The sequence below is a fragment of the Pseudochaenichthys georgianus genome, chromosome 17 (genome assembly GCF_902827115.2).
Source record: "Pseudochaenichthys georgianus chromosome 17, fPseGeo1.2, whole genome shotgun sequence".
NCBI classification, from domain to species: domain Eukaryota; kingdom Metazoa; phylum Chordata; class Actinopteri; order Perciformes; family Channichthyidae; genus Pseudochaenichthys; species Pseudochaenichthys georgianus.
In genome coordinates, this window is record NC_047519.1 from 33,336,767 (window position 1) to 33,362,834 (window position 26,068).

The window sequence follows — 26,068 nt, forward strand, 5'->3', positions numbered from 1 at the left end:
AAAGCGCTTCATAGGAGTAATTGTGGGATGATACATTTTCAAAGTATCACGATATGTATCGGTTAAGTATCGGTATCGTTCAGTGGTATCGGTATCGTAAAAAAGTCAACGATATGCATCCCTAGTCGGTGTTGAGTGTTTAGCAACAATGGGTAAATCAAAGTTTGGTTATTGTCAGGTCAAAATCAGTGTCGTCTTAAACTTGCATCTGAAAAAACAAGTACCGTACTTTCGGACTATAAAGCGCACCTGCATATAAGCCGCAGCAGCTAAATTGTCCGTCTGTCTTGCTCTCGTTCTGTCTCTCGGTTCCACTTTTACTTTGGCGCGCTACCCGTCTCACTCTTTTCCGGCCTCCAGCTTTTCCTGCTGGAGCCCGCCGCTTAAAGGTGGCGGGCGCGGACCGGTCATAGAGCCCGTAGTGTTAAAGGTGGTTAATTTTACCTGTAAAATCCATAGATTTAGGAGGTTCCCTAGTGGCCGTTAGCTGCACGAAAAAATGGGGAAAAAAGTCGCGGCTTATAGTCCGAAAATTACGGTTCATTCAATGTGTAGGAACCCTGATAAGTTCAAGATCTGATTTAAGGGGGAAATATCTTTACTGGAATATAAAATGAATGCCGACGCTAACAACCCATAACACTGTGTAGAGATAATTGCACTAGTTCAACAACTCAAAGTGTATGGATCACATGGTTGGGTAAAAGAAGAGCGTAGCATAAGGATGAGGCAAGAGCTATTTTGTTATTTATAACATGTTTAACCCTAATTACATGGAGCCAAATGTAAACCAGTTTCACCACAACCATAGACGGTACATCTTCCTGATTGGCTGACAACTGTCTATTTAAAATGCAGTTACCTCAAACATACTTCTGGTTAGCGGTTTCACCGCAGCTCTAAATGATAAATGATATGAGGAAACAACTGACAAGGTGGCAGTGAAGAAGAGGTCATGGGACACTTAATCGTGTATGATGGACAAAGTATAGAATTTCTACTAATAACAATACTCACTTTTAAAAGTTGCTTTTTTAGTTAAATCATAAGACAAATCCCACATTGCTTTATATTGCCCTTGTGTTTTCACCTGTTCCCAGATTTCCAGAGGCCTCTGTGTCTGGGGGGGAAGGGGATTACAGTTGTTTTAGATCACCGCAGTATGGTCTTAACCTATATAGATGTTGGCTCTGTGGAAACCGTGTACTATATCCGGCAAAACTGAGCTGCACAGCAGTCTTGAATTGACCTTGTTCTGAGCAGCAAAGGTAGTGCATCTGGCAGACATAACCCCGCCGGCTCTGCTGGTAAGCACACTGTCACACATGTGATCAGTGGGAGCATGACTCTGGGTAAAGGTCCTCTGCCAGGTACTCCATCATTTTAACAAACACGTCCTCATTAGCACTGGAGCTGGAAAACAAACATTAAGTGAAGTCCCCGATGACAGTAATGAAGAAATATTTCCAATGAACAAATGTCCCCCATCTGCCTGCTGTGAGGGGTGACAGCTGGGGAGGTGTGTGTGTGTGTGTGTGTGTGTGTGTGTGTGTGTGTGTGTGTGTGTGTGTGTGTGTGTGTGTGTGTGTGTGTGTGTGTGTGTGTGTGTGTGTGTGTGTGTGTGTGTGTGTGTGTGTGTGTGTGTGTGTGTGTGTGTGTGTGTGTGTGTGTGTGTGTGTGTGTGTGTGTGTGTGTGTGTGTGTGTGTGTGTGTGTGTGTGTGTGTGTGTGTGGTGTGTGTGTGTGTGGTGTGTGTGTGTGTGTGTGTGTGTGTGTGTGTGTGTGTGTGTGTGTGTGTGTGTGTGTGTGTGTGTGTGTGTGGTTCTCACTCTCATCCCGTCACATGTTGACGGACGGTCAGGGCCCCTCCCCGTCGCTATATTACGTACAGGGTACCCCTTTCCCGTCATTTTCTACGGGCAGGGCGTCCATAGACCTTCATAATGCCTATTTTAAGGTTCATTTGGCTTTAAAATGCATTTTGATCTCATTTTATGCGAGGAATGAGTTTTTATTTCGGATTATTTGTGCAGTACATGTACATGATGTTTAGTTTGCTAGTTATGACGAAGATTACTTCATGAATGTGTACACATTCATGGTTGCTAAGGTGGTTGCTATGGACGCTGCAACAGCTCCCAGACCACGTGATCAACAACAATGGCTGTCCTTCGTGTTATTCTCGGTGGAAAAATGCCTATTTTAAGGTTAATTTGGCCGTTAAAATGCGTTTTGATGTCATTGTATGCGAGTAATGAGTTTTTATTTCTGATTAGTTGTGCAGTACATGTACATGATGTTTAGTTTGCTAGTTATGACGAAGATTACCTTACGTCTGTGAGGAAAATGCATGGGGCTCAGAGCCTCGTATTTTTAAAATCTTTTTTTCCTTCTAATTTGTTATTCTTTTCAAAATAACACACTGTTATTTACTCACCAATAACATACAATTATCCTTGCTTTTATTTATTGGTTTAATTCCATAATCTCGGTCTTTTTTGGTGTTCGTCAGGAACTGAATTTCAAAATAAAAATAACCGGAAACGGACGTAGGCCTATAAGGGACAGTTCGAGCATCATTGCGATTGTCAAAATGTTTGAGTTTAGGACGGCCGAAGACACTACACTACCCAGAATCCCCAGCTATCGTTGAGGACTACAGTCCCCGTGATTACTCTTCTAGGTCTGGGATTGGATGTTGGAGTGGCAGTGCGCCAAGGTTACAGCGTCAAACAGCTGTGTGAAATGGAACGAAACCACGCCAGACTATCCAAAACTGGAATCGAACGCCCCCCCAGAACTACACACTACACTATTGTGTTTCGCAAAATGTTCTATGGGACGTCTCTACTGAACTTTTTCGTTTTCCCACAATTAGAAGTTGCCAGTATTAAACACATTGGTGTTATCAAATGTAAAACATATAATTAATAAATGGATAAAAATCGCTGTCCATAATGCGCAGCATCAATATATAGCATTAATATACCCACATGAAAGCTCATTGATACTTTGTAATTCTACTCCACTACAATGCAGAGGTTAACCTGGTATTTTTACTCCACTGCATTTATTTGAGTTACTTTGCAGATTCTGATTAATGATGTGAAATATAAACAACCCTTAAATCAGACTTTAGTTACACCTGAGTAAAATTCAGATAAGGTGATTGTCAAGTGCCAACAATCAGGAGAGATATTTGATACTTGTGCTTGAGAAGACTAAACATGTATCTGCAATTGACATTAATGGAAACGAGTAATAAAGTATATTAATTACTCGTTATTCTCTACTAATAGTTAATTAAAGACTATATATTATGGCTATTTTGCACATCCCTTTCAAGATTTCAAGATTTTAAAGGTGTATTGACATATCATTTACACAACTTACGGTGTAGTTATGAAATGAATGAAAAACGTGGGTCACAGGTCCCTCAACAGTGCAGTACAAGACATCTATCAATATGTGTGTACCTCCACCATTAAACTGTCATATTCTGCACATTTCTTATTCTATCTACATACATAAGAGTATAATCCATATGTATAATATCAGTTAAAATAAGTGCTTCAACATAGTTAACATTGCAGGAAAGCAATATATTAGACGTTAAGTACTTTGTATTTATCTGTAGATGGATACCCCCAACGTTTTTTTCTTATTTAAAAGAAGACCGTAATCTGTTATTTAATGTTTAAATAAAGGTTAATTCGTTTTTCTGTTTTGCACCTCCTCCTATTAATATCTTTGTACACTAAACTGTTTTATTGAAGAGATCACTTATAGTATCTTCTTGATTTTTTATATTCTATATTTCTATCACAGACCTTCTACTTTCCCCCTATGAAAGTATATGTACTCTTAATATTTTTTTAATCAAATATAACACATAAAAACAATAATTCAATAACGTGCTTTAACCACTAGGCACACAAGGTACACACAGACACTTATGTACAACATCTGAAGATGTGTAGTTTTATTCATGCTTTCACATAATTTTACAGCATATTGCTATACTATTTCAGAATCAGTATTTACATTCTTACATTCAAAATGCAATCCAATTCAAATCAGTAATATCTTTAAAAACTACAGTCCTTTTTTATCAACTGTGCACCGTTATGGTGTAAATATAACCTATCTATGATTTACATCAAATGTAAAAGTCAGCCGAATTAGTGTTGATACTGCAAGGAGACGTATTGTGTGAAGAGAAATTGAGAAGTTTTTTAATTGTTGATATATTTATGATCCACGTCAAGTATTCAGTTTCGGCGGCATTTCTTCAGTTTTTCCATAGGTCTTATCATCAGGGCGCTCTAAATAAAGAACTACGGCAGATCTGTAATATTTAATGCAGCCGAACCGTGTATTACAATGCCGTTATGTGATGACTTTCAAAGAGAAAAGCAAGAGCACTCGGAATTAAGTATTATTTTAGTCTTTTCAAATGTTTTCCGGATTTCATATAATATAAACACCAAATCCCAGCATGCATTGCGGCTAAAACATCCAATCAGCGTAGCTGAGAATCTTGGGTAATCGCTCGAAATGCCCACGTCTGTTTCCGGTTATTTTTATTTTTAAATTCAGTTCCTGACGAACGCCAAAAAAGACCAATAAATAAAAGCAAGGATAATTGTATGTTATTGGTGAGTAAATAACAGTGTGTTATTTTGAAAAGAATAACAAATTAGAAGGAAACAAATATTTAAAAATACGAGGCTCTGAGCCCCATGCATTTTCCTCACAGGCGTAAGGTAATCTTCGTCATAACTAGCAAACTAAACATCATGTACATGTACTGCACAAATAATCAGAAATAAAAACTCATTACTCGCATACAATGACATCAAAACGCATTTTAATGGCCAAATTAACCTTAAATAGGCATTTTTCCACCGAGAATAACACGAAGGACAGCCATTGTTGTTGATCACGTGGTCTGGGAGCTGTTGCAGCGTCCATAGCAACCACCTTAGCAACCATGAATGTGTACACATTCATGAAGTAATCTTCGTCATAACTAGCAAACTAAACATCATGTACATGTACTGCACAAATAATCAGAAATAAAAACTCATTACTCGCATAAAATGAGATCAAAACGCATTTTAATGGCCAAATGAACCTTAAAATAGGCATTATGAAGGTCTATGGGACGCCCTTCCCGTAGAAGCCTGACGGTCAAGGTGTGTGTGTGTGTGTGTGTGTGTGTGTGTGTGTGTGTGTGTGTGTGTGTGTGTGTGTGTGTTGTGTGTGTGTGTGTGTGTGTGTGTGTGTGTGTGTGTGTGTGTGTGTGTGTGTGTGTGTGTGTGTGTGTGTGTGTGTGTGTGTGTGTGTGTGTGTGTGTGTGTGTGTGTGTGTGTGTGTGTGTGTGTGTGTGTGTGGCCTTGGGAACAGGGAGTCACAGGTTCAAACCCCACTGCAGTCAGCATGTCGTTGTGTCCCTGAGACACTTCACCCCAAATTGCTGCTGTGGGGATTGTCCACAGTATTGAGTATGTAAGTCGCTTTGGATAAAAGCGTCTAACAAATAACATGTAATGTAATGTGTGTGTACTTGTGGGGACCTAAATCTGTTTACACAGTCCCATGTGGGGACTCGCCTCCCTTATGGGGACACATTGGAGGTCCCCTTGAGGGGAAGACTTGGTTAGGTTAAGGGTTAGGCATGTGTTGGTTAAGGTTAGGATAAGTGTGTGTGTGTGGCGCCACTTTGCTTATTAAACCTTTCCATTTTGTGGGCTCACTTGTGTCTTTGTCTCGGTTCCAAACAGGGCATCGGTGGACGGGAGGCTCCGATGAAAGCCACAAAACCTTGGAACAACCGGCGCTTCATTGGCACTTTTGATGTAGAGAACACAACCAAGGGTGACTCGGGCCGCTACCGCTGCATCGTCCACTCGGACAAAGGGGTTGGAGTGTCCAATTATGGCGAACTAACCATAAAACGTGAGTATTGGTCCCAGAGCAGAGAGAAAACAAAAACAAAGCCTATCGGAACCAACTCGGCACAGACGGCATGAATGCTTTTCCATCCACATGACCTCTCCACACACGGCAAAGTCAACAGGAGATAAACAGGAAGTGCTCTGTGTTCGTCCTCTAAGGCGATACTAAAAATACACGCTTTTATGTTGATTTGTTATTTAGAGGACTTTAATACTTACCCTGTAAAGGCTGTCCTTGAGTGAGCACAATTCCACCTAAAAGATCACAAAGGGTTTTACAGTAACCTCTCTGATATTTCACTCCTGCAGTCATTTGATATGAATTTATGGAGTCGTCTGAAACTAAATCCAGCAAGGCCTCACTTTCCCACAGCCCTATAGCCCGGTAATGGCCTTCTATATTTCTTCACCTCAATTTTCTCCCTGTGCTTTCAATTGAATTTACTGCCCCGTTTTTTTTCCATTCTTTTTTTTTTTTTGTCTCCAAGCTTTCTGTGATTGATAGGTTTAATCCTGGCTGTCCAGATCGAGGTCTGTCAATCATGTGAGAATGGCCGGGCCCAGACAGAGCAGAGTGAAGAGGGAGATAAAGTCTCTCTGCCTGAGTGTATCAGTGGGTTTCAGTGGTGTACTCAAAGAAAATTTACTGACACACTGGAGGCACTCAAAACCACACGCGTGCATAAATTCAGCAACACAATCACTTGCACTTACACATACTCGCCAGACGGCAATGTTTTGCTGATCGCTGCTTTCAACGTGTTACCGCATTTATTTTTATACAATACAAACCAGTAAAGTGTAGAGAGCCTTTGTCATAAATATTTAAAATAGTTCTCTCGATTCAAGGATTCATCAAATCTTTTAATGCATCTCGCTTTAAGTTCTGCAGAGATGTCACACCTCGATGACTCCGGCATAAGCCAACTCGTCGCAGCAAGAAGAAAAGAGGCGTTTTCACGGTTATAAGTGTCGCACATAAAAAAAAGGCTGATATGTCCTCTTATCGTACCAGTCATAAAACAAGTGCTTAACCCTCCCAGCAATGTGTCTGAGTCGTAAATCCTCCTTAAATGTGTATGCACCGCTTCGGTGCCTCGTTTTTAGAAGAGTGGCCGCGGAGTGGGTTCTGTGGATTATGAGCCGACTACAGTCACACAGCGGCTCACCCCCCCCCCCCCCCCCCCCCCCTCATTACCATACACTACCTTTTTCTTCAACATGCGAATAGTGAATGCTTGATTATCCCAGATAATCACTTCTGCCTTTCATGCCAGTATTCAGTCAGATTTATGCGCCCGTGTTGAAGTGCGCTGCATGTATTTCCTGAGCGCCATACGGATTGGGCCAGTGCAGCCCCCTTATCCCCCTTGTGATGGGCTCTCCTGTAGTGCAGCCAGTAGTTCTGAAAGGGCGATAATTACTCTCTGTCCAAGAGCTAGCTCCTTTCTTGGCCTGGTTAGAATCACCTGGAGCCCGCAAAGCTTTTCGCTGTGCTCTAACACCGTATTCTGGGCTGTGCTCCTAACTCCAGGCTGACGAGGTGCGGCCGTGTCGGCACTAATGAGAATAGCCACCAAGAAATCGAAGGCCGACCTGTCAAGCTTGTCATTTTCCTGGTACCACCTCTGCTCTTTCCCATCAGGGCAGGATCAATTCCTACAACAACATAATGAGGACCTCTTGCATCTCAGCAAGAGAGTCTCCGTGGGAGTAATGAGCAAATTAAAGAAGGATTCATAAAGATGCAGGTCCAACCAATCTAACACCACAGCAGAGGGGCTGTTCTTATTATTGCCTTCTGTGTGGAGGATGGGAAATGGGCGGCCATTTACCAAAGTCTTATAATGCTGGAAGGATAAGTTGATTATTTAACATATTAAGGAAAATTGCCAATGACTGACTTGCATCATCTTATAAAATAGGAGGATTCTCTGGCTAATATTATTGTCAATTTAACATATTTGGGTTTTAGACTGTAGAGTAGGTTAACGAAACAAGCAAAGTCAAGTCACCACCTTGCTTTCATGAGCATCCAAATAAATGAGTCACAGTTGCAGTATCAATCAATCAATCAATCAATGTTTATTTATATAGCCCAATATCACAAATGTTACATTTGTCTCAGTGGTCTTCACAGTGTGTACAGAATATCAGTATGACAATACGACGCCCTCTGTCCCTAGACCCTCACATCGTACAAGGAAACACTTCCGGAGAAAACCCACAGTATGTTGGTTCTCAGTATGTCTTTGCCGCTCAGTATGGGGACCATGTGCAATGCATGGCAGTGTGACTGTTTTTCGTTGCATGAGTGTGAGTGTGCGTGCTTGCATTCTGGCAGGCAGGTGCGGCGGTAGAGGAGAGCGCAGCTGTTGCCAGGCCGCTTGCCTGTCTGGTCAACATCATGACAACAGCTGCTCGCTGACCCTCTCGTACGGCCGCCACCGTCATCTGCGCGCTGTCAGCCATCTCCAGCCAGCATGGAGATCAGTTGGTAGACCTTTCCAGGGCCCGACTGCTGCGAGGCTGCCTCGTGAGGCTTAAGCACACTGGGAATTGGGTTGTTAATATCCCAAAGTGTTCCAGCACTTGAGAGTATTTCATACCGGTAATCCGTTATTTCCAGTGCGTCGGCCATGGATGTTGAACAAAGGATTACTGCACCTACAGGAATTATTTCATCACTGTAAGCCGCTGTTGCCTTTGTCAAGCAATAACTTTCCAAAGTTAAATGAAATGCCTATAATACAAAATTCTGCTTAGTTGTATTGTTACATAAATGGTCTCAAGTGAAAAATAGGATTGCTTGGCAGCAGGGGCATCTAAGCATAAAAGTGAAAAGCATTTCTCTATAGTAAAGGAGTGTTGATTCAATTTGAATGGCTCTTACTTGATACTTAACTGCAACTGTTACTTGTGCATTTTAATATTATTATGTTGCTTGCCAAGTTGCTAAGTTTCTCTCCCTCTGAATCAGTCACGTCTTAGTCAGCAGCTAAAATCTTTGTCACATTTTGCATCACAGGGTGTTAGCATAAAATGAATGTGTTGACAAATGTGTCAATAAAATCTGGTAACAACCTACATGGCCCTCGCCGCCTCCTTATGTTAGGACTTTTTTTCAAATGACAAAGTTCTTACTTTTAATTTGGTTCTTTGAAGTATAAAGATGCTTATCAAGCAAAAAAAGAAATGACATGCTGTCTTCTAATTGCACATCCCATCTGCTTTTTCAAGAGAAATAATAAAAGCCGAACAATTACAAAGAAAGCTGAGGTCTTTGTTTTCTGAAGCAGAAATTGAGAAAAAACATTTTTTACATTTATTCTTTTGGATGTTTTAAAATATTACAAATGCCAAGCACCATTACAACCCCAGTATTTTTAATGGACCCATTTTACTACGAGGGAGGGCCTTTGACAGTGAGCCTGTGCTGCTTTTACAGTAGTTGTTTCACTAATCTGAGCATATTGCCACTTAATTCAGTTAAATCCCTTTAAAACAAAACAGACCACAAAAGACCATCAAAACAAGCCAATGGTTGAAGCCAGATTTTAGATCTCGTCATCCTTTTGTCTGGCTCCAGCATCCAGACTGCGTGTCCAGAGAAGTCCTGTGGGATAAGCTGGTTCGCTTGAGGTGATGTTTGACAGCAACACTGGGAGTTTGGATTAGTGGGAGTTTAGGGACCGGCAACTGAGGTCAGCGTACGGTAACCATCTGCGGGGGGGGAGATCCTCCAATTCTCTATAGGACAACAGCCCTAATGTGCCTGGAGACGTCTCCCTCTCCATGACAACTCCACAGGAAGCAGCCAGACGACTAATGGTATATTCTGTTACACGTGTGTGCTCATTAGAGCTACTCACCGGGGCCTCTGGGACACGAACGTATTGTAGTACATGACAAGGGTAGATTCCTAAGCAACACTGACTGTGGGTTTCTGGTTGCACTCGGAGACATGAAAGACATGCTGGTTTAGATAATAGATAGTGAAGATGTCCTTATTTTAAAATGGCAATGGTGGAACAACCATCTTTGTCAAATGTGACTTTAAAAAGTGAAGATAGAAATGTAGAATAATCTTTTAGATGTTTATCCTAACCTCAAATGTTCCTGCAGCATCCCTTTGTCAAGAGTTAAACCTAAAGAAGAACTCAAATGTTCACAAATTGCTTTCAGATGTTAGTAAATAGAGTATGGATAGAGTTTTCTTAATTAAAAACCATAGGCAGTTTACTATTCTGAAATATCACAATTTGTAGTAATTGTGTACGTTCAATCCATTTGTAAAGGTGACCAGAAATCCCGTTTGTACAGCGAGTCTGCTTGACACAAAAGGCTGCCGCACAGATGACAAAACGCTTTGAAACTGTTTGTAATTGAAGTGCAATCATTGTGTGTCTGTCACTACATCTCTGAAATGCGCTCTTGTCTAGTTTTGCATTGGTTTTCGAACAGTAATGCGCATAACACGTGTGTCATTGTGCGCGTTCACGAGATAAACAAAACAAGGAATTCATATTCCCTTCATATTCAGCTCTTTGGTATTTGAAATTTGCTTTCACAATGACATTTACAATATATTTACTGAGACATTTGTTAGAGACTGAATCATGTTATAATAATAATAATTATAGATTTATTTTGTTAGCGCTTTTACAGGTGCTCAAAGACGCTTTACAGATATAGTGAAAAGAAAAGAAAGGAACAACAAATAAAAATATAGTTAAAGGTGGGGTAGGTAAGTTTCAGAAACCGGCTCGAGATACACTTTTTGTTATATTCCATGGAATGCTCTTAACATCCCGATAGCAATGAATATCTGAAGTGTTTTGACAAAAAATCCATAAAAAAATGTCATCTGTAGAAGCCGTAATACTGTAAAAAGTACAACCTACCTGCCTGTCAGCCTTCCATCGGGGCACAAACTTATCTCGTGCCCTCATTGGTCATGTGCGCGTTCGTGTGTATTGGAGGAGGGGCTCTGTAAGGAAGTGGCAGATTTTCTCCGGTTGTGTATTTTCAAATTCTAGCGATCTCGAGCCGGTTTCTCAAACGTACCTACCCCACCTTTAAAGTCAAATAATACAAAAACAATCACACATTAAAAGCCAGGTTGAAGATGTTGTAAAGCTAAGTTAAGCTTGTTGGTGTTTTCCCCATAGTGTGCTATATAGGTTGTTGTGTGCATGTGAATGGTCTGCTCATGCTAAACTCCAACTGTCCCCTTTAACATAGCTGTGATTTGGGCTTTCCCATCAATTATGTTTACCTTTTCAGAATGACAAAATACCACAACAGTCATGAATTGAGAGATTAAACTGACAAAAGATATGACAAGTAAAGTAATGGTCAATTAACAGCGACTATTCCTATAGATTTAAATCAATACATTGTTGAATAGAAGTAGCGTTTGTGACTCTAGTCATTGTACTACTGCTGATGAGATTCCCCCACAATGCTTGAACTATTGATTGGTCCTGGCTCTTCTTGAATACCTCGATAATTGGGAAACATGAATATGTTAATTTGCTGCAGAAGAATTTAGATTGTGTTGATTGTTCGAAAGAAGTAATTGATTTTGAGCACCTTAGTAAAAAAAATTCTTTTTTGTTGGAATGTCACTGGTTTTTACACAAATAAAAAATCAATTGATTGTTTTCCCCAATGTTTTTTTTTAACATCAATCAAATCTTTTTGTTTCACAAGAGCCCCCAGTGCCCATCGCACCCCCCCAGCTGACTGCCGTCGGAGCCACCTACCTTTGGATCCAGCTCAACGCCAACTCCATCAACGGGGACGGTCCCATCACCGACAGGGAGGTGGAGTACCGCACTGTTTCCGGCACCATGTACGACCTGCAGCCCGTAGACAAGACCACACACAAGATCGGCCACCTGGACCCTGACACCGAGTACGAGATCAGTGTTCTGCTGACCAGACCTCTGGAGGGAGGCACCGGAGCGCCCGGACCCCCTCTGAGGGCCAGGACCAGATGTGCAGGTGAGGTCAAAGTTTCAAACACACCATTACTTACAAAGCACCGCTGGGATTTGAGGGAACTTGTGCATTATGTTGTTTCTCAGTGGCACAAGAAGAGGCTTAAAGAACTGTACAGACATCATGTTGTGTGTTATACTGCATCACACCCACACTGTGTTCTTAAGCTTTGAGCGGGAATGAAACAGAAACACCAAAGTCACTTATCCACTTATCCACTTGTTTTCAAATATGTTGAACCTACATTTCTCAACATTTCTAAATCGATCTGCAATGAAGGTTATGTTTTGTCTGATTGTCAACACAGACAACCGCACGATTGTCAATGAAACTTGGGTGATAGGCCAAGTAGGAACTCATTAAATGTTGCAACTAATTTAAATCACAGTGCAGATAAACACATTATTTTAAATCTATGGCACAGCCTTGGTAAAGGTCGGCTCACTCAAGAGTGCCGTTTTAGTTATCATCTTGAGTTCCAAGGTTTATTCCAGACAGCGCGTACCAGTATTGTCGAGAACATTTGTATTTAGCTGAGGTTGCCATGTCAACACATGCAGTGTGCCATTGCCTTTGGCATGAAGTTAACATCCAACAGCCTGGACTGTACAGTATGTATGAGCTGAGTTAACTTTGAAACCCCACCCTGAAGAATACCACAAGTAACGGGTACACGGTAATAATTGAGGTACTCCTGCTAATTCACAATCCATTGGTAGAAACGGTGTATTATAACCAAAGAGCTGCTTTTGTGTTCTCTAATGAAATCTGCTTTTGAATCGACCCTTCAATCCCCGTCTCCGTACGGTGCGTTGTCGCCCTGGCAGTGGGTTGCTGAACATTGTCATGAAGGTCAAGTTTTTGTAAGGTTGTTTGCGTGTCAATGCACTAACATGGGGATTCATGTGTTCACAGCTGTTGCAAATTCCACTTGTTTCTTTCTCGTTGCAAATACATTTCTTCTGAGTTTTATTTTGGACAGTCCATTCAGAATTACTTTTGTAACAGACCTTGCAAAACAACACGAGTTGGCGAGCAGCTCTCTCTGAACTCTGGCTTGATAATTAATGACCTGTCAATCACACATCAAACATGCTGCCCAGGGAAGAGCGGGATTTGGAGCTTTTGATATCTGTTAGAACAGTGGTTCTCAAATGGAGGTACGCGGAGTGCTGCAGGGGGTACGTGAGATTTATTTTTATGTTAATGAAAAAAAAAAAAAAACAATTTTAGGAAAATAACGAAGTTTGAGCAGTGTGGGTTTTATATTAACAGTTACACATATTTCAAAAAGAGAAGTGTGCCTCCCTGTCAGAATGACAAAGATCCTCAGTGAAGCACAAGCCCATGTTTCACTAAATAGTAAGTACAACTTATTAAAAAGATCAGTTCAAGGCAACTAATGTCGTCTCAGTGTTATTGCATGATGTTAAAATTGGTTTGCCACGAATTTAGTGATGGATTGGAAACATTTGAAATGTAGCATTTAAGTGTTTCTGTGTGTGCTGTACCGCTTTATATAGGCATGTGCTGTACCGCTTTATATAGCATGTACTATACCTCTGTATATAGGCATGTGCTGCACCTCTTTATATAGGCATGTGCTGCACCTCTTTATATAGGCATGTGCTGCACCTCTTTATATAGGCATGTGCTGTACCGCTTTATATAGCATGTACTATACCTCTGTATATAGGCATGTGCTGCACCTCTTTATATAGGCATGTGCTGTACCGCTTTATATAGGCATGTACTATACCTCTGTATATAGGCATGTGCTGCACCTCTTTATATAGGCATGTGCTGCACCTCTTTATATAGGCATGTGCTGTACCTCTTTATATAGGCATGTGCTGTACCTCTTTATATAGGCATGTGCTGTACCTCTTTATATAGGCATGTGCTGTACCTCTTTATATAGGCATGTGCTGTACCTCTTTATATAGGCATGTGCTGTACCTCTTTATATAGGCATGTGCTGTACCTCTGTATATAGGCATGTGCTGTACCTCTGTATATAGGCATGTGCTGTACCTCTGTATATAGGCATGTGCTGTACCTCTGTATATAGGCATGTGCTGTACCTCTGTATATAGGCATGTGCTGTACCTCTGTATATAGGCATGTGCTGTACCTCTGTATATAGGCATGCGCTGTACCTCTTTATATAGGCATGCGCTGTACCTCTTTATATAGGCATGCGCTGTACCTCTTTATATAGGCATGTGCTGTACCTCTTTATATAGGCATTTTTTCCCTCACAAATTGTTTTTGTGCTGATCAGGGGGTACTTGGCTGAATTGTTTTTTCAAAGGGGGTACATGATTGAAAAAAGTTTGAGAATCACTGTGTTAGAAGATAATTAGCAAATGTGATAAAGAATAAAAAACAAGTTTTACTGTCAGCTATTTGAACTGTTCCAACAGAACTCCTCTCTTGTACAAGAGAAAACAAATAAGCGAAAAAGAGAGAGATTCAATTGAATTTGTAAAATGTCTGAAAAGAAATTAGCAGTTCAAGCCTTTGTAATAAAATTATTATTGTATTAGTATTGCCTTAGGTTTGTTGTATTTGCGTTTGCACAATCCCTAGTTTACTTTTGCAAACAAAACATTCAAAAAGATTCCCACTTTAACAAATCACCCCCTGCTTACAGTAAATGGCCATCAGGGCTCCATTGTTGCTAAAACTCCATTGTGTTTCCTCTAAAGTCTCATTGCGTTTAAAGTAAATAACTGTAGCTTGCAATTGCCCAACATATATCATTGCCATTTTACTTTGGTAATGTTTTTTTCTATAGTAGACGAAGCCCTCTCCATTGTTTCCACCTATAGATCTTCATTAAGATTGTTGGCATATGGACATAAATAGTCTTTTGAAGTAATGAATTCTAGCTGAGCACCTGTGCGTACTGTTTAGGCATAGCAGAATAACTGCAAATACATACCTGTAAACCAGTGGAATAATAACAAGTTGAAGTAAACTCGTTCAACACATCCCTCAGTGTTGGGAACATCTGTGTCAACATAATTGATATGATTTATGGCTTTCTCCAGACATACAGTCGATCTTGAAACCGCCCTGCCACATGGTTGACTTTATAAATACTTGTTCATCTTAATTCTCATTCTGAAGTTCCTGCGAGTTTCCTAATTCATCAGCAACACAGATTGATATCACGTGTGCGACAGAGTGGCACCTTTTTAAATTTGGATCGTTACATTGCTGATATACGATGGGCTTTTCAATCTCAAACATGTACATAAACACTTTGAGAGTGCCTGATGATATTGTACAAATTGCCCTTCTCACAACATTAACCAGCTAAATTCCCATGCCGCACTCGGGGAACAAAACAAACCTAGCCTCAGCATTTTCCCAGGCTAATGCCGTGTGGTGTCCAGAGAAACGCTGATGAAAATGGGATCTTTCTCCCCTCGCAGCCCAGGGTGTAACCCCCTCTCCCCACTGTGAAGGTCATGAGCGCATTCATTTTTAGCCGGGCTGATGGGGATGAATGGCACTACCTGTGCAGCCTTTCTGAGTCGGGCCCGGCTTCTGCAGGGGTCCTAACCCTCGGCCACCCCGCCGGCCACAGTCGGGGAGATTGATGGCCCCGACTCCTGAAGTGTGTTGAGGAAGCAGCTCTTGATCTTGTCCGGCACTCTGCTGGTCTTTGCCACTGACAGGCTGGGCCTCGGCAGAGCTCCTAATTGAACGGTTAAGACTCACAGGGCTGTGTGATACATCACTGTTGATACAGGCAGGGCCAAAGTCTCGCTCCCCCTCTCCCTGCACTGCTGTCTGGAGGCACTAATGGAAATCTGTGGCCAGTTTAGAGCAATGTCTCTCGTATAATTATTCATAGCCATGCCTTGGTCACTTCGCAAACTGAGCAATGTTTCTGATGACAAAGGATGTTTTAATTCAATCTTCTATAAAATAGGGAATGTATAATGCATGCCGCCGCCGATTCAATTTAGAAGCAGGAGGAAGAAAGGGGCAGCTTTTGAAAGGTTTTCTTTCCAATGAGCCACTGCTATTACTTTTTCTAGTGAACATCAAAAGAATGTCCTATCAAGGCTCTGTGATTGCTCGAGGGGGTTATTTGTGGGTTTCAAGGGTTTTCAGAATGATTCAAACAACATTTGGCTTCTGTGTCTACTCATGTCTTCCGTCCGTGGATGTTGAATTTCACAGCCTGTTAACATTAGTTATTCTTCCCATTTCCTACTGGCCAAAATTACCCGGCAAACATTTGGAGCTAAAACAGAAAAGCTTTTGGTAACTGCGCTCGTCTTCCATGTGAAGTCTGTGTCCGTGTGAAGTTGTTTACCACTTGAGTTCTCCACGCTGGGTAAGTGCTACTTGAAGGAAGACACTGTGTTATCAGGTGGTGCCCTAGGATCGCAGCAGGGTGCCCTGCATTTCAGAAACTCTATTGAGAAACCATCTCACACTGAGAAACCATTTCCAGCCCACACTAGGGCGGCAGATAAGCAAGCCTTAAACAACTTCTCCTCAGCAGTCTGAGCTGTACTTTAGATCGGTGTGGGAAAGTGTTTTCCAGTATCTTCACATTGCAATCTGCTTTGAGTTCAGAGGGTCACAGACACATTTTGAATATGGATTGACAAAACCTTTGAGAAAAGCAAATACTTTCAACACTGTGTTACTCCAGTGGAACACTTATTCCCACATGGGTGTATTCAACTCACTTCTGTTAAAGACGGTTACCTTGGACACATACAAGGGGGCCATTTTATGCTAATGTTATGGTTCATATTTTTATTTTGTGCCTCTGCTAAGAAATGTCTCCATGCTTTAATGTTCAAAAAGCTCTTTATTTGTCTCATACTGCCTGAGCTGCAGCACCTCTTTTCACCCTCTGTCTGAAACCAGAGCCCAGTCTGCTCTGATTGGTTAGCTGGCCGGCTCTGTTGTGATTGGTTAACCGCTGAGAGATGTCCCGCCCCTTATCACGTAAAATGTGTTGAAGCGCTAGCCAATATAAGCCTGAGCGTTACATAGTGATGTCACTATGTACCAGAAGTAAAAAAAAAAAAAAAAAAAAAGGAGTCCAATCGAGGCGTTGCGGGCGGGGTGTGATGGATAGAATCTCCCTCTGGATGGAACTTCAGGATGTTGGCTTTTGTAGACTATGTATATGCTTTAAAACCTATATCATCAACTTAAAATGATTAGACGGCCATTTGAAGTTGATTAAACCAGAGTAAGGGGTGCACGTCGTCTCTGCACCCTATGGCCTCTGCTGGCTGCTAGCTCTCAGGCGCTTTAAAAACAGAGCAACATGCTGTCCATGCTGCGTCCAAACACCTGCTCCGACTCCCGCCCTTGCCAAGTCCACATCTCCATCTATAAGTTGTCTCCATCTGCGCTCCGGCACCACGTGGGAGTAGTCTCATCTGTTTGTTTTTGCTTTGCCGTTCTGTTGCACAGAGTGCTATTAAACACTTGGGAAATGAGCATCAATCAGGATTCAGCCCTCACGTTAAACACTCGTCTGTAACAGTGGAGAGTAGGGAGGAGCTGCGCAATTATGTTCTCCCACACCAAGGTTGCTTATTTACATGTAGCCTCCTGGTGAGTTTGTCCAAAGGGCAGGTCTGTGTTCATGCAAATGAGAATGTCTCGCAACGTGAACATGGTTGTTGTGGTAAAATACCTTAATCTTCTAAGTACAATAATTTGTCTCAGTGACATAACAACTTGAAGGACAAGTGTGAATGTTGCCTCAGTGAATGTTAAGACGATTTACCAGCATACCGAAAAGAGATCCTGCTGACTGGTTTTCAGAAAAGCACATTATTTATAAATCTACACGACTTGATGAAAGGTAATTTGTAGTCATGTATAGGTTTGCAAATGAATACATGCATTCGGAAAGCACTGCAATAGGTGTGTCTGTGGATCCTTAACATATCAAAAACTGGCTGCATCTAAACTAATGTGTTGCTCTCTTTGTACAGTATGTGCATCAAAGACCTCAATGAAAATGTATATACAGTATAACAGCCAAAGGTTACAGAGGGTAACTTTGGAATGAAGTCTTACTGTAATGTTCACCATGGCTAGAATCATATCTAAAACCATTCTTCTGTACCTTGTGTAGGTTCAGCTGCATGAGGTGTGAGCAGTACATTCTTGGTGCAATGTACTGTGAGGAAGTTATTCTACATAGAACCAAATACATTTACTAAATTATGAAAGTAGCCCTGTTTCACATATTTCATATCAAGATCACCTTATCATATTGATATGTATTTCGAACACATTTTTAATAACAAATCAGTAGACCGTTTATTTGATTGAAAACCAGATTTAATGCCTTACTTTATGCACGGTTAGGTTAGATTGTTAATATCTATATTGTTTTTATAGTATACTACAACTGCAGAGTTAAAGAATACAAGAAGTGGAGTGTCCAAGGACTGAAGTACAGTACAGTGACAATAAATACATTACATTTAGCTGACGCTTTTATCCAAAGCGACTTACAATAAGTACATTCGACCAGGAAGACACAACCTTGAAGAAAACAGAATCATACAGTACATCAGGTTTCATAGAGCCAAGCATTTCAAGTGCTGCTCAACTGGCTATAGATACGCCAGCCCTTTATTAGTATATAAGTGCTTTGTTAGCAGTTCTTTGTTAATAGTTCTATCGCTCGAGGTGGAGTCGAAAGAGATGAGTTTTCAGTCTCCCCCGGAAGGTGTGTAAGCTTTCTGCTGTCCTGATGTCAATGGGGAGCTCATTCCACCATTTTGGAGCCAGGATAGCAAACCCACGTGTTTTTGCTGATGGGAACTTGGGTCCCCCTCGCAGCGAGGGTGCAGCGAGTCGTTTGGCTGATGCAGAGCGTAGAGCACGCGCTGGCTGGGTGCGAACTGGAGGAGAGCAGGGGGAGCTATAGCTCCCCTAGTGGTGACATGAGCTCCCCTGGGAACATGGTTTGTGAAATTTGGGGGGAGCTCTCTAAAATACTGATATGATGACCAAATAAATTCCATTTTGGGCATGTTTTTTTTTCAAAGGTGTAAAATAAGTGAAATAAAATTATATTTAGAGTTTATGATTCATGAAAAAAGTGTCGCCTGCTTGCACCGTGCACGCTGCCTGCAGCTCCACCCACTACCCACTCACTCACAAGCTCGTTTAGTTAGCACTGCATGTTTACTAGGCATTGTTGCTGCTGCTGACATGTCGAAAAGAAAAAAAACAACATACCTTGGGCAATTTCTTTAAAACGACGGCCAAACAACCCGATCAAGAAGACCAACCGAATGTAGCTGGTGGTAGCACATCGTACGTTGTGACTGCTGCTACAACAGAACCGAGAGAGGAGGGAGCTAAGGTCAGTGCTAGTGCTAACTTGACAGCTAACGTTAACTTGGGGGCTGAGAGACACAAGAAGACGAGCCGTTGTGTGTGTGGCGTCGCGTCTCTCCAGGCAGTGAGAGGGTTGTGTTGTGCTATAGCTGTATTATTAATATTAATATTGTTCATGGTTGGTGCCGCTGGCTGCTCTTATCGCGTGTGTTCGGCTCTGTGTAGGCTACAGCCGTAATAGGCTATAGCCCATGTGAAACAATGTAGCCTGTTTTTGAGTCATTTTAAGTTGATTTAATTAAACAGTCAAACGTTACATTGGTGGTCCGTGGATTATTTATTATCAAGTTGATTGAAGTTTGCGTAGCCCATATATGCTCGGAAATCTGTTGACATGAACATGATCCGTCGGGACGTTTCATGTAAATGTAGACCTGTGGCACCACAACATATTTTCTCTTTATAATAGGCCTATGTCTGTGCTGTTGCTATTAATGCACGAATCAGCATTTACCCCCCCGCAAAAATAAATAAAATCCCGGCTCCCCCGGAGACCGTGGTATAGTTCGCACACTGCGCGCTGGAGTGTACAGTTTAACCATGTCCTGGATGTAGGAAGGGCCAGATCCATTCGCAGCAAATACTGTTGCTAGAAATGTATGGCATGATATTCCTAACCTGCCAACCAGGTAACATGCAACATCTTACCTTACTTTGAGTCACACACACAGAGCCAGTACATTCCACCTTTACCGATGTTGTCCAACCAAGCTTTACCTTTTGATTCACAGGTAGATTGATGATCTGTCAGCTATAACTGCTTGTTGATCCCCTCTATAGCTTGATGCATGTCTACAGGGCAGCTAGCCGAGCGCTATCCCTTTTATGATGCCCCCTTTCTTTTGCTACAGCTGAGATTGAGCAGATCTGTCTCTGTGGCTCTGAAAGGACACTGTTTGCTAGGTTTGATGCATCTAATTAATGCTATTGTTGCCTCGAGGCTTGAAAAGAAAGCCACTTCACCTCACCATCTCAGATAACATTGGTCTGGTTTGTCACCTACAATAGCTGGCATTCATGAGACCTATAGGGGTTTATATACCGTCTGAGGCAAGGCGGATGAAAAGCCTTGGTTTGAGGCCCATTGAATTTGTGTTCCTTTGTCAGTGGGAGAAAAACAGGGTAGATTGAGTTTTTGGTGTGCAGGAAGGTTATAGGAGGACCACAATAAAAGTCTTTTTTTATCACAGCCAGCTGGAAGTATAATGGTGAATTGTGTTCTATGATATTGGCTCTGCAAAAGGTAGATTGCATTTTTCTCAAGGACACATCTTCAAACTTCTGTCGGAAAAGAGAGAGACATGGAGAGAGAGAGACTGCATTTATAGCCGTTTCATTATTATTATTATTTCACTCTTCTCTATCCCTCTGTCTCTCCGTTCCCAAAACACGACGGAACTGAGACTTTGAGAACAGATGTGCTCAAACGATACTCTGGTGACATGCTCGTAAACGTATTCTCTTCCTACTCTCGAGCTGCATCTTCAGATCCTCACAAACAATTATCATCGAGGTTGTTTGTGACCTCAGCTCTTAAGCCTCAAGAGAGTGATGAATAGCTGTAGTTTAGTCAGGCTTGGCAAGTTCTTTTTTTTCCTGCTGTTTAAAAATTTGAACTGAAGTGCTTCTCAAGGTCTTTAAATGTTTCTATTCCTTGTCTTTAATTATTCATGGACTATCTGCTGTAATTTTTGTCACAGATTTTCTCCATCCTTTTGCTGAATTATAGATGTCCCATTCGCCTTGCTCGGCGTCCAGGAAGCACTCATTCAGTCTGATTGTATAACTCAAGACTATTCCTCCCGTCTCCTCCTCAACTAAAGGACAGGAATGTCAGTAAGGTTTGGATTTATATCCCGAATTCCCGCCACCTAGATGGCTAGATCTTGGATCCCATATATCTCCTAAGTAGGTGGCTCCGAAAACGCAGCAACCATTTCACAAAGTCAAGCGGCTCACTTTGATTTACACTCTCGGTAACACCCTGAGTTGAATGCGACACATGCAGGTTTTTGGCGACAAATGACAACGCCACACGGGCCATCTGGGGAGAGTTGAAGTTGAAGAATCACCTTGGTAACCTCCCACTGCTCCTGTACAGATTGCGTGCCGGTCGGTAAATGAGGGCTTGTGTTCTTCCTGTGTGTAAGCCCTAACCACAGGCATGTTCCCAGGGAACCTCAACACGAAAGACAAAGCCTGTCTGACAGTACGTGTGCGTGTGTGCGTGTGCGTGTGAGTGTGCGCGTGCGTGTAAAAAGACGGATGGGGGAGGATGGGGTCATTCCTGCCTGTCACTCTGACCCCAATCACCGCCCAGCATATTGGTGGAAATGAAAGATTGATTTAACCAGTTCCACCTCCACTCTTCCCATCAACTGGTTGTCCATTTGTTTTCATCCGGTTGGTGGGCTCACCTTTTGCCCCTCAGGAAGACTTGCTAGGTTTGTCCTTTTAATCCCTCTAAATGGTCAGTGAGCAGCAGAAACTACTTCCCATTGTATATCCTGTTACTTATTCCACTTCCCCTTTTTCAAAATCAAATTTTTCAATACTGCAATCGACAAGTGCAATTTATTTTTTTTATGATTTGGTATTTGAAAAAAGGAATTTAGCAATGGCAAGCACTATCACCTGGAAGCCGTAATGTGCATTTTGGTGTTCACCTTTCCTGTTTCTCTTTCTCCCCCCCGTCCAACCGAGACGCCTCCATTGGACTCCTTTGTTTACTTAATGACATCACTATATAACACTCGTGGGTCTTTTGGCTAGTGCTCCAACACAGGACACTGGGGCGGGACATCTCTAAGCGGTTAACCAATCACAACAGAGCGAGCCAGATAGCCAATCAGAGCAGACTTGTGGCAAGAGGTGCAGCAGCAAAAATAAAGCACTTTTGAAACATTAAAGCATGTAAACGGTTCACAGTAGAGGCACAACGTACAAATATGAACCTGGAAATTAGCATAATAGGGCCCGTTTAAGTCCATCGCTGCTGTGGTTTGCATCATGGTACTTACTTCATCTCCACCCCACTAAATGATGCCTTCATGATTATTAAACTGTAGAACCCCTTTAGGCTTTACTGGGCTCTCCCAGTATATGCAAAACATGATGGGAGTAAGTCATTATTAATTCATGAACTAACTGATTTCTATCTAAATATACAGTATGTTTGGATTATCAGGCATGTAAGTGGATGCTTTTGTGTTGCGAGTGGCAAACTATTTGCTTCTTTGTTTTCAAACCACTAGCACTTGATTGATGCATTCTGCGTGAACAGAATTGCACACTTCGCACCAGTGTCATAAATCAGTCGGTGAACAGAAACAAACATGCATCATATATTTACTTCTAAAATATGCAAAACCTACTCTCTCCAGTAACATTAATCCAATGTCGAACTGAGAATATACTTCAACTTGTTAATAAATAAAACTGTAGATATTGTCTCAATAATCCAATAAAAAAAAAAACTAGTATCAAACAGTTAATTTGATTTGTGTCCGTAACATGAATTTCCTTTTAGCTCAGATCATGGTCAAAATTGCAATAAAAAGAAAAGGGCCAATAAAAGAGGGGGGGGTGAAGAAAAATGTCCCCTTGGTTCAAAGCATATTCACTGCATTTACACAGATTAGCTTTTTTAAGGCAGCATACAGTAGGATGGTCAATCATGACCAAATATGGGCACTGACTTGGTATGACGTGACATTGTTGGGTCGTGTCATCTATCATCCTCCCGTGCTGCTGAGGTCTGTCTCATCCCCCCCCCCCTCATGTTTTGGCTCTCCCTTTCTATTCAGTGCTGTGAGAAGGAAGGCGTTCGGCCATTCATCTCCACCCCTACAGCTTCAGGGGGTTCATCAGACAAGGTGGCAGCCCAGCACCGGGGCTCATTCTGTGGTTTCAATTCGATCCAGCACGTTGTAGGCCCCTCCGCCCCTCATCCTCACCCATCATGGCAGTCTCATTTATCACAGGGCCTATAAAGAAGGACTTGATAGAGTGAGGAGCGACCACCACCATTCAATAAATCCTTGTGATTATCCACGCCTCCAAGGTGTATGGGCAAAGTGTCTGTGTGTGTGTGTGTGTGTGTGTGTGTGTGTGTGTGTGTGTGTGTGTGTGTGTGTGTGTGTGTGTGTGTGTGTGTGTCCTGAGCGTGTGGGCATTTGTCTCTGACTTTGTAATGGCTGTGCAGGGTGACGTTGGAACACAAGAGGTCCGTGTACAGTGCCTTTAAAAGTGCTATCAATTATAACATGTGTACACGCGTCAACCTCAAGGCCCGGTTTGACTTGTTGCATTTGATGAACAAAAACCTTGGCACTTCTCCCCCTCCCCCTCCTCTGTCTTAGCTTTCTTTCTCCAATCCCTCCACCCACCTATCCACCCACACATTGACTCCCTCCATATCTCCCCTCTTAACCCTCCCTCCCTCCTCTTTCTACAGAGGATTGCATAGAGGAGCACTCTAGGAGGGTGATGGAGCTTTGATTGTCGGTTATCAAAAGCTATCATTACGGCTCGCTTCTGCGGGATATGAAAATGATTTCCTAAGTGTAAAACCCATGTCATTACCTCAATGGCCTCAGTGCTATCACTGAGATGTAATAGAAAGAGGCAAACAAATGTGCTCGCCTCCCCGCCCACCCAGCTCAAACAGAACACAGTGAATAACACACAGCAATGGAGAGATAAGTGAAGGCAATGCCAGGCCTCGCTGCCTGGAATGGACCACTTTACATGAAAACAGCCCTCTGACCAGAATGTAATCTTCGCCGTTGTCATGTTGTTTTGCTACTGTCTACAACGAAGGCACCTGCGTGTGACGAGACCCGGCTGCCACTCTCCAGCAAGGAATCCGACAGTGTACATGCCATCGTGTGAAAGTCGAGGCATTTCTCTTTTTTCATCACCAAACAGCCAAGCTCCCCCCCCCCCCTCCTCCTCCATAACCTGAGCGCCATTTCATCCTGATGAGATAGCACCCAGTCTCAGGAGCCGCATTGACTTGACAGTGGTTTCTAATCATTGGAGAAGTAGTCCTTTCTTCCCCCCCACACCCTCTCGGTTCTGTTTGCTGAGCAGGGAGATGGAAGCGTATGTCAGCAGCAGGCTTTTCTGCTCTTAATCGATGTGGATCTGATAAAGATCCCGGCTTTCTGAATGACTCGTACACTGCGAAGCCTGAGGAAGATCTGATAAGTAAATCGTTCTTCTGTACATATAGCCAGTAAGATGCTGAGGAACCAGATCTGCACTGCTGTGCATGCGTATGGACACTCTCATCAGACCGTAAACACACATTGTCCCCCCTCAAGTGCACACACACACACCCACACACACACACACACACACACACACACACACACAACCCCAACACACAACACAACACACAACACACACACCACACACACCACACACACACACACCACACACAACACCACACACACACACACACACACAACACACAACACACCACCACACACACACACACACACACACACACACACACACACACACACTTGTCTTGCAGTAAAGTGGCTGTGCTCCGGACATGCCCAATTTGTTTCCTTTTCATCCAGGACTAATGTCTCGCTCTACCCAGGGGCTAAGTACACCATTTGAAGCCTCCTCTAGGACGGAAGGCTGCAACATGCGGTTATTTGTTTGTTTTTGTGTTATGTTTGGGGGAAATCATGTTATCGCTACAGCTGCAGTATGCAGGGCCCTTTCAAATTAACAAGACGCAATAATGTGCTGATCATTCCTAAAAACATTATTTAAATGTCATGCTGTAATGACAAAAAAAGCACTAATAGTTCTATGTAAATGTCAAATTCAAATTATTCAAATACACCGGTGAGTGTGGGGCAGGTGATAATTTGTTCTCCGCTTGGAATACCAATCCGGCTCTCACTGGAACTCCTTCTGTGTGCCCTGGCATAAGATAGACCTCAGTAATATCCTGCTCCAAGGGATGCTTTCATAGCCATTATTATAACTCTATTCCACTAGAAATATCTGCCATATTGGAGAGATATTAGAGTCATATTTTTCAGTACTTTCATCCCAATGTCGCCCCCAGTGTGATAGCTTTTGCGGATTGTAAAATAAAAAAATGGTATGGATTTCAAGAGAGAGCCCTGTTATTCCTTGTTGTGATTTGTGCTTGTGCTTTTGATACTTAGCCTCTCACTGCTCGGTCAATAACACTAAACTAGCAGTCACAGAAGACTGGGATAATAGGCTCATCTCATCAGCTGTCATTCATGGGGCCTATTTGAAAATGGCTGCACGGCCTCCCATCTATACACGGAAAGGTTATAAAGGATATCAGCCATTCAGCGCGACCCATTCATTTGAGATTAAGTGGTGGAGGAGGGTACAGGGTGTGTTTGCTTTTTATTTTCCTTCAAAGTCAACCATGACCATTCTCTGAAATGGATGAGGCACCTTGTTGTTCAGGAAAACAGATGATGTCATTCTGAGTCATGGGGCACAAGTTCTGATTGGGCGTCCGCCACAGATCCTCACATTTTACTGCCTCCCTCAGACAGCTGGCATTTGCACTACAGGGAGCCAATGGGGTAACAAACAATTAGCCCTTTCTCAACAAAACTGCAGGGAGTGGGTATAGAATAGTCATAGGAGCTGTTTATTAAATGGTCAATATTCTTTTAT

General features: G+C 42.3%; 1 protein-coding gene across 4 annotated transcripts in view; it reads left to right on the forward strand.

Moving 5' to 3' along the window:
- The window catches only part of LOC117461989 (receptor-type tyrosine-protein phosphatase mu-like), a 190,459-nt gene that overhangs the window by 69,147 nt on the left and 95,244 nt on the right, over positions 1-26,068 (forward strand). For all 4 annotated transcript variants that reach the window (XM_071206434.1, XM_071206433.1, XM_034104007.2 and 1 more), the window contains 2 exons: positions 5,786-5,960; positions 11,675-11,968. In XM_071206434.1, the coding sequence (XP_071062535.1) occupies positions 5,786-5,960; positions 11,675-11,968 (469 nt within the window). The remainder of the gene's footprint in view (positions 1-5,785; positions 5,961-11,674; positions 11,969-26,068) is intronic.